Below are 10,219 nucleotides of genomic sequence, written 5' to 3' on the forward strand. Positions count from 1 at the left end.
ATCCTACACGCGAGCGAAACCAGCAGGAAAGGGGACTCGACTTTTGGTAATGAATTACTTTTGTTAATAACTTTTTAATAAAAAAAAAACGAGCGACGGTTAAAACCTTATGTTGGTTACCCAAGACAGTGGGCCCTTGACAACATATGTAAACATCAATCGAGTATTGGAACATCCTACCCTGAAACTAAGTTTTACTTTCGGCAGTAAACTTCTTTTGTTAATAACTTTTTAATTAATAACGAGCACTGGCTAAAACTTTTTTAAGGTTACCAATAAGTGTTCTTGACAATATATGTGAAGGTCAAGGTGTCATCAGAAAGTACTCCCCTACCGTAGATATTGACCGGTATAAATTTGTAGGTATAAAAAAGAATATAGTTGCTTAAAAAAAATGCAATACGAGCAAATGAATACTGCCTCTGACGAAGAAGACTACTTCGTCGTGGAAAAAGTATCAAATTTTGAACCAAAAAAAGAACCAATCTGTATGGATTCGCTGAGCATCGTGAACATGGAGCATGTGTTCAACCAAATCAAGGCTGTAGCCGATCACTCGATAAAGCTGAACTGTTCCACGCATCATCTAGAGATAGCCAGCTCGACTCAGATAGGCTTGATGACTACACTAATTCTTCGGTGCGCGATGTGCCATTACAGAGTTCCAGTATACAGCCACCCCCCAGACCATACACGGATGAACATCAACCAATGTGCGGTGATCGGAACGATAATCACTGGAGGCGGCTACGCGCAAATGGAGCAGTTTTTGACAGCACTAAATTTAAAAAGTCCAAGCGCAGCAAAATACGAACATTATCACAAAATCTTGATAGACGCGTTGATCGCAGCCGCAGAAATAGAAATGTTAGCTGCAGCGGAAGAGGAGAAACGGCTTGCCATCGAAAGGGGCGACGTTCTGCCATGCGGTATCCCACACATCCCTGTCGTAGCCGATGGCTGTTGGATGAAGCGGTCGTACGGTACAGGCAGACTCAACTCCCCTGCCGGTATCGGGACGATAATTGGATACTATTCCAAGAAAGTTCTGTTCTTGGGATCGCGTAATAAGAATTGTGCTGTCTGTCAATGTGCCAAAAGGAAGAACACACCTCCGCGGGAACATAGGTGCTTTAAGAACTGGGATCGATATCAACCGGCTAGCAAGATGGAAAGCGACACTATTTTAGAGGGTTTTAAGACCAGCATAGAGAAACGGGGACTAATATACTCAACGCTAATCGCAGATGGTGATAGCAGCACGTATAAAAAGATTTTGGACTGCGATCCGTATGCGGGGATGGTCCGTGTAAAGAAGATCGAATGCTCGAATCATCTGCTGCGTAATTTTTGCAAGAAGATGAGAGATGTTGTAAAGAAAACACCGCCCGGCCGATATAGGAAAACCGTAGAGGGTAGCATTCGTCTATTGCGCGTCGGCATTCAAAGCGCCGCGAGATTCAGAGCTAATGAGAACCTCCAGGAGTCACAACAAATAGAAAATCTGCGCGCGGATATAATCAATGTGCCCAGTCATGTCTTCGGAGAACATAAGGAATGCCAAAAGCTTGGGTATTTTTGCAACAGTCCGGTGAAAGAAGACGAAGAAAATATTGTTCCGGAGTTAATGAGGGTGGGAGTTTACCAACGAATTCAAGAGATCCTCCGGCCATTGTTAACCAACGCTGAAAGCCTGCTACGTAATAAAAATAACAACCTAGTAGAGTGTTTCAACGGCGTCGTCGCCAAGTACACAGGCGCGAAAAGGCTGAATTTTAGCCAATCTGGATCGTATTTGGCACGATGTTCCGCTGCAGTCATTCAGTACAACACGAAAGAACTGTTAACCCGCGTGACTAAAGTATTGCAGAAAGAGCCGTCTAGCATCGCAAAGCGTTTGGAGGCACGAAAGAAGCACATGAATTATGTCAATCAAATAAAGCCACACAAGCGTCACGTGCGGAAGTTGTTCTGTTCTAAAAATGATCCAGACTACGGCCCGAATTCCCTGCAGCCAGATATGGAACAACTCCCCAGTGAATTAGGAATAGAAAAAATAAATGATACATCGGTCATGATACAATCGGACCAACAAAGACCCGAAAGTGAACAGCACCAAATTTTGGCAGAGCGTCTCGGCGACGTAGAGTAGATTGGTGCAGTTGCCGTTCCACCCATACTTTCTCAAAATATTAGCTACCAAATATAAACAGCAGTGGAAGAGTGTTACTTGCGAAGAACTGACAAAAAAGCTATTGAAACGTAAAAATGTCACAATTTTCCCAAACGACATCATTGTCGGAATCAAAGGACTGAAAATTGCCGCGAATACGTCACCGCAAGGGCTAACAAAAACAATTTCGGTGGTTCTGCATTCTTTAAATTACAGGTACTGCATTCTGTAACATACAGTCTTTTCTCCATATATATCCACAACCCATATATTATTCCGGATACTATTCTTTGATCCACACCGAATCTAAAAAAAGACAGCGAAGCTCTACAGGCCTCGGTCGCCCAGGAACGCTGCTGGAACCGTAAATGTCTTACACGATGCATGCGTGTCCAAAACACGGGTCTAGACAGGTCTGCCCGGGACAAGCAGTCTGGTAGATTGTTATTCTTTGATACACTGTCGAACGTAGAAATGGACAGCGAAGCTCGAGTGGCCTCCGTCGCTGAGGAGTGTAACATAATACGGAATTATATCATATTTGGTATCTTTTTCATTAGAAAAATGCCACGAATACATTGGTGAAGGTCCCATGAAAAAATAGTGATAAATAAAGAAGTTTTGTTATTGGATTAACAGTGGTCTCCTGGTATCACACCGATACACCCGACCCGTATAATGTTACACTCCTTGGCGACCGAGGTCTCTCTCTTCTGGGACTTTTACCAGCCAGATATTTGAGACATATATCGAGAAAAGACTGTATCTGTATTTTTACCAAACGCAGAAATAACCAGTGTCGCCAGATCAAGACTTGTTCCCTCACTCTAATTTCCCCTCCTCTCTTTCTAGAGAGGGTAATTTTTTCCCCTCAATTCCTGCTCCCTCCCTTCATCTGGCGACATTGGAAATAACTGCATATGGTGGATACAGGGTCATTCAGGGTGGATCAGGCAATTATAAAAAGCCATATCTTTTTTTTTTGTTGAAATTATGAAAAAGAAATGTAAAAAAGTATGAAGGTAAGATTGTTAAAAAGTGGTAAGTTAAACGGATGTTTTGAAAAGATATATTTATGAAAGGAGGTGTTCAAACACTTGTCCGTTACATTCTAGACATTTAGTACAACGCTTTTTCATTGTTTTCATGATAGATTCTTTTTTTTGTTTTTAGTTAGTTTATTTAAGGTCGCATCAACATCTTAGGTTCTTAGCGACTGCATTACATTACATTACGTTACATTACATTACGTTACATTACATTACATATGATTTAGGTTGTTTACTTGGGGTACTTGCAATATGTTGAACCTATTTGTAGGCATGTTCTGTTTTACATTTGTTTCTTTCTACTATATTGTTTATAAATACATTCATATTCTATTCCTTAAGTCTAGGTGGGTGATATAACGGGTGACATCATTAATTTTATGTTCGTTGTTTAGTGTATTTGAAGACTTTCTGGGATGTTGAGTCTGCTACGTTTATTACGTCTCGAGTAGGACGAATAACGAAATTTAGAAGGTTTGATCGCAATTTCGAACCTACCTGCATTCGCCGGCTTCGGTTCAAGAAATTGAGGAACAAGATTTTAAAAAATTTTAAAGATTTAAAGGTGAAGCGATTTTAAACTGGATGCGGATGGTTGAAGTCGAAGTCGGGGTTTTATAATTAATTTGAAGTCTGAGATTCGTGTTAACGGTTGTTATATTCTACACACATACATATATTAGGTACATTAAAGTTTTACATAAAGTGGAGAGGAAATAGTTACCAATGTTAACATTACCGCTTTGGTTGGGCGCTTTTGCTGACTTTAGAGGAGATGATCCAGACGGAAATACACGCCTTTCCTTTCTGAACCCGCGTCCGCACTAATTCTATTTTTAATGACTTGCTGGTGTTCCTTAGTTTGCTTTAACTAATTAAGTTCCCTTGATTGACTGACTATGGGCGGACTGTGCCCATGTACATAATAATGGCGATAAACGAATACATATCACTAGGTTTTACATCAAAGTAGGTTCTCGAGAAACCTTATTTGCGACTGTATTTGTTAGTTCCTCCAAAATAAAATGCACGAGTTCCTTGTTAAAAAAGTATTGGAAATAGTCGGAGGAGAACTGAATTCTGATCAACCCGATTTTTGCTGTACTCCATTACAATTATTCATATAATTCATAGAACGTGGTACAAAGTTTCCTACAGCAGCTGGAGTTTTCCATTTTCTTTGTTTTGCTAACTTGTGCTAACTTTCAGATAATGGTACATCATCGTCACTTAAACATAATTACATATCCTCATAGTCACTATCATTATCTCTTATTATTTGGTTTCTAACTCGTCGAGCCATCATTACGTGCAAGTACAGTGTATATATACCTGCCCAGTACTAACTGAAAACTGCCCTGAAGTTTCGAAATTCGGTCAAATCGGATTGAGCTCAAATTTTGCGCATAGCCTCAACTCGCATTTAAAATATGTTTCCCAAAAGCATTTTTGGCGACTCGAAAACTATTTTTTATCATATTAGAATCATTTTCTACCTTTCCGGCACAACGCTTGGATTAGGTGCCGTTGCTGAACCTATTATTGCTTTACGCGGGTTGGGTCAGCTCTAGGTTAGGTTTGGATATGATTATGTTTAATTTTTAGTGATTAATATGGCATGGTTGAGTGTGGGGGTAGACATCGCTTGGAAATGTGTGCAGACAGTAAAAGAGACGGGATCACATTTTTTTATTACAAAAGCCTGTTGAAGTTGGTTAGGAAATGCCGATGTGGTACAAAATTTTATGTTGGCATAGTAGAAAATAACAATAAAATGATAAAGAAATGTTTTCGAAAACTACATTGAATCGCGAGATAGCTCGTCGAAGGTATCCAAGGGATTAATATCATTGAATAATTGTTGGAATATTATTGGATTGGTACATTTTTTACGGTATTTTTGGAGGGTGGTATCTATTTTGAAGGGTGAGCGAGTCCTTGGGAAAGCAGTTTTAATATCGTTTAGGTAGCTATTTAATCGTTGGTGGAATGGTTTTGGGTAACAAAGTTTCCTTCTTCTGATATCTAGAGGTTTTTCGTTTGCTTCAGCTTGGATGCTCGTGATAGAACTGGTTACCTGTTGAGTGGATAGAGTTTAGACTATTTAATATATGGCGTTTTGCTGATTCGTAAACAATAGTCCAGTTTGGATCAGATTAAATTTTTATATGTAGATAAGATGATGTTTTTATCTGCGCCTCAATTGGTCGATGAAATTGATTTAACTATATTCTATATTTTACTATATTTTAAATATATTTTTTTTTGCTGTTTTAGAATTTTTCTTGTTTGGGCTTTTGATATTTTATATTGGTGTAGATTATTAAAGGTTGGGCGATAGATTAATGGGTGGGGATTATTAGGGAGTGGTAGAATTTGTTTGATTGGTTGGAGTTGTTTTCCAAGTGTTCTGTTGTATTGTTTGTGGGAGGTTGAAACTATTTTCAGAATAAGTGATAGTTGAAAAATTACCATTCTTATGAATCTCGGTTATTGGTACAATATTTGTGGCTTTATTCGGTGGTGTATATAAAACAAACAATCAACAAGCTGTGTGAGATGTGTTCGCGTAGCGTTGCACAATGTAGAGTTTGAGCGACTCCTTTAATAAAGAAATTTTTTCAAAATACAATTCTGTCGCGAGAAGTGGCACCAATTTTTATTTTGAGAATAGGAAATGTTTATCCCCTCTTACTTTTTGAAATTATTCTTTCGTCACGGCTGATAATGAGTGTCAGAACGACAGAGAAAAGATATCGCTGCTCGGTCAACAACATTATGGTCTGCCGGACAAAATGGGACCCATAAACTCTCGGCGCACTCGAGAACAAAGGAATAGATGAGAGAACAGATGATTCCAGACCACTGCCGTTTCTCGAGACAAAAGTGTACCCTCTCGTTCTGTCACTAACAATAAGCGGTATCGAGGGGAAAACTTCAAAAGAAGAAGGGGGGTAGAGATTTTCTTGTTGCGAAAGAAACATCGTCGTCTTATATCGATAGAATTTTTAGAATATCTCGGTAAATGTTAAGTTTAAACCTTAATACTTTTCAACACAAAATTCCATGCTTTATTCAAATTCAAGAGGAAGTTAACATAAGGCAGAAGATTTTTTACGGTAAATAACTTACGAGTTATTTAAAGTTGTTACGTTACGAGACTGCCTTGTGTATGTGTGTAGTTCCTGCAAGCCAAACGAAGAATGGATGCGGTGCTTGGAGTGTAACGATTGGGCACACGAAGGATGCACTAACTAAACGACTAAACCAGTCCCATTCAGCTGTCGCCAGTACGGGCAGAAAATTTGGTTCCCCGGGCATAAACGACTTCACGGGCAACGAACCGCGCCCCCTTTCGATGGTTCCGCCTATGACAATATTTTTTCCGCTGACATCACGTTGCCCTCAGCTATGCCCGCGGTTGCCGGCGGACGCCCTTGTCCGTCGCAAGGCTTGCTGAATGGGACTGGACTAAACAATATGATCACTAGACTGCGGATTCTATGCATTTATGATAAAGATTAGTAGATAAAATAAAAAATAGTGCAAATATTTAAGACATTCAAAAGTACTGTTACATTGTTTTCAACCCATTCAAATTATTAAGAAAAGAAATAAATGTCTATGTAGCTTCTGTATCCTGCAATTAATTCAGATAATTTTTACTTTGCATAAAGATCCGCAGTCTAACGATTACGTTTGTCATAATTATAAAACTGAAAAATCTATTATTAGATACAAGTAATGTAATTTTTAAAGAATTTTATTTCTCTTGAGTTCTTCTTTTGTATAAATGCAATTAGTTGTTTGTCTCTATTTAATCTGTTGAAATTTAGTTTAGTTTATTCATTGTGTTCCTTAAGTTGTAGTTTTTGTGAGAATAGAATTTATTAATATAAGAGCAAAACAGAAATGTCTAAAATACTAAATTTAAGGGGATACGTAACCTAGGAAGCCTAAAAGAAATAGGCAAATTTAGCATGTTTTGGCTATGAGTAGTTAGTTCAAATGAAGATTTTTATAGGGAGTGTTAAACAATGCCTTAACTATATTTTCATACTTTTTATCACCATAAACTACGAATAGTAGTATTATACAACATTGTTGAACTCTATGTCTAGCGAAATCTTGTCAGTTTGCACCTAGCGGCAAAAAAAGGCTAAATTATAAAAAATAAAAACTTTTCTTGTCAACTGTAGAACTGGATATTCGATAATTTTTCGGAAGTTTGGACTCCACCCTGACCTTAATCATTTTTGGATGTGCAGTGAGGAGGGGGGGGGGGTGTAATTTAGAACAAATTTTCCCTTTGGAAGTATATGACAGTCTCATTTAGTTTTACAGGTATTTGTTAATAATTGTCTGTATCACTACAAGAAATTATGTTTGTGCGTGTCTATCAGACAGTACAAACATAGTCGTCTAGATTACACTCCCCGCTTGACGAGTGACAGTCTACAGGTCTGTCAGCCCCGTTCACAACTGCGTATCGACGTTCTTATAAGAATTTTTTTTTTAATAATGAAACTAGTACTTTACTGAGAGGAAGAGTTCGTAAAAAATTTTATTGGTTGCCAAGGTGAAGTGAAGCCAAAGAAAATCTAAAATATTAAATAGTATTTGAAATATTTATTTTGCCAAATATTTCCCATCTCTGTTAAGAGCTAAGGGTACTCACGTGATTTTTGCAGAGTCAGCAAGTCGGTAACTGCTGTATAATTTCCGTTCACAGATCCGTCTTGGTCTTGATCCGACGGGTCTTCAGTATCTGACCAAACTTGTCACATTTTTGCTCTGTATTATCGATGTTATGAATTCTGACGCCAGAAACGTGCTCGAAGTTTTTGGCTTTATTTCACAGAGAATCAAGACAAAATATAGCTCAATTTGTAGCTGGAGATATTTTTTAGCGCGCGCTATTCCCGATTTCATCCAGAAAACTCATCCAATGGCATAAAAATGCTTAGATTCCACGGCATGCACATCGTCAATTTTTGGCCTACTTCTAACGCTTATATTACCAAATATCTGCAAAATCTCGTCAGCTCATGACCAGCGCGCGCTAGATTGAACCTTCCTCTTTCGAATAAACCTTTTCCCAGCGAAAAATATGCTCATATAAGGACGAAAAGTTGAGGCACGTGAAACCATTTTTCGCCTATTTTTGTCGGTAACTTGGTTACTCTACCTTATCGCGATCTACGGAGTTTTGGCTCTTCAGGGCTACGTAGGATACTATACGATCTGATTCAAATGTCTCCATTCCTAAATTATTTTCCTTGTTTTCATCCTGTTTTTGCTGCGGTCGCACCATGCTGACACATATGCACGCCTCTGACGTGCATGCAAAAAAAAAAATTCAATGTAGTAGTAGCTGCAGTTTAGAAACCATGGTTGAGCGAAGGTTACATGTATAGGAAAAAGTTGTTCAGAATGTTGAGTTTTACAACATATTTAAATTCTATCAAAATCGATGAGGTGTTCCCTTTTCTGTATTATTACCGTTACTTCCTACAAAGAAGAGATAAGATGTTGTTCCCCTGAGTGTGCGTTAAATTATTGTCCACAAAGCAAGATGTCAAACGATCACGAAATGATACTTCTGAAACAGTACCAGCAGATTCCCAAACCACATCATCGCATGAAGAGGTAGAAGAGGAATCATGCGTGAATGAAGATGTGGTGGGAATATTAAGAAGACTTTCATTATTATTATTACTGACAGGCACGGATAAAGAAGACGTGCTGGGAATGTCCTGCAGATTATCAACATTAGGGGGACTTTGTAATTTATTGTTACGTGAAAATTTCCTCAAATTTGAGGTTATTTCGCGCCGAATATTTCGTTTCTGCCTAGGGCTTAATTTATTATACGGTTTTCGCGAAACCGACTTCTTCAAAACTCTACGATCAATGGGGGTAAAAGAAAACTAAATGAAGAATATACAAAATATATAATAATTTGTTACGTGTATTGGTAACAATACCACGTGGCAATACTTATCTGGCGTCTTCTCTGCTTCTATCGTTCCTTCTTTCGAATCCACTGCTCATCCAGTCTTCACTGCTTCAGAGTTAATTCACGAACTTAATAATTAGTAATTAACTAACAAAGGAATCACTAATCAAACAAGACGGAATCAGTGCGCGTGTCATAACACGCTACTTTATTTTTTTTAGAACCAGAACGTTATTTCCGGTCTGGTGTCGCAAACTGCACTGCGCATGATCGCGTAACGCGCAACACCTAACATACGCATATCATAAATTAAAAATTATACATATTATAGCCTTAAAAAAATTAATGAATTAAATTAATTAAATTATTAATGTGTGCATTAATATTTACGCGTATTATTGTGTTATATATCACTATTCCTACCGCGACCGGTCAAATGACCGTTTTTAAAATTTCGATTAGAATTTCCTATATACAACGTAATTGAATCGGCCTTTAAACTTCACGACTTTTCCTAAAATATGCGTATAATACATTTTTCAATATTTACTTCTTTTTTTATTGTTTATTTTCCGAGAAAAATTTGTAGTCTGTCTTACCTACCACGACCGGTCATTTGACCGGTAGAACGATTTATATCTTTTTGTAATAGTATTCTTTCAAAGACTCAATTCCGAAACTATAAAGTCGTTACAAACGAAAGGTAATGCAGTTGTGGCATGATTTTAGCCGGAAAGTGCCTTCCAGGGACTGCTTTACGGCACTTCAAAGTGTTTACAGTTCTCGCTCGCCTATCGGTGTTTATTTGCCTGATTGGTATCCGAAGCGGTCCAGAACCTCGGAATTTCTTACACCGTCTTATCTACTATGACTGTAAAATAAATAAAATCATAGCCGAAGGAGATGCCTAGGCGTCTTCTCACGAATTCAAATCAGTAAAGTCTTGTGAGCTGAACAGAGAGCATCAAAACGTGAAAGTTACAAGGACCATATTCGGCAGTCTTTTACTATTTTGTATTTTTATTCTATTATTATTCT

General features: G+C 38.1%; 1 protein-coding gene across 2 annotated transcripts; it reads left to right on the forward strand.

Moving 5' to 3' along the window:
- The first annotated feature begins 384 nt into the window (after window positions 1-384).
- LOC143360365 (uncharacterized) lies at window positions 385-7,864 on the forward strand. Of its 2 annotated transcripts, none has more exons than XM_076799138.1 (2): window positions 385-3,905; window positions 3,943-7,864. In XM_076799138.1, the coding sequence occupies exon 1, from the start codon at window positions 395-397 to the stop codon at window positions 2,150-2,152; it is 1,758 nt and encodes a 585-aa protein (XP_076655253.1). In that variant the 5' UTR covers window positions 385-394; the 3' UTR covers window positions 2,153-3,905; window positions 3,943-7,864. The 2 variants fall into 2 exon arrangements, with proteins under 2 accessions (XP_076655253.1, XP_076655252.1); XM_076799137.1 differs by having other exon boundaries at window positions 385-2,971; window positions 3,141-7,864.
- Window positions 7,865-10,219: the final 2,355 nt, after the last annotated feature.

Source organism: Halictus rubicundus, chromosome 13 (genome assembly GCF_050948215.1).
Source record: "Halictus rubicundus isolate RS-2024b chromosome 13, iyHalRubi1_principal, whole genome shotgun sequence".
In the NCBI taxonomy this organism is placed as follows: Eukaryota; Metazoa; Arthropoda; class Insecta; order Hymenoptera; family Halictidae; genus Halictus; species Halictus rubicundus.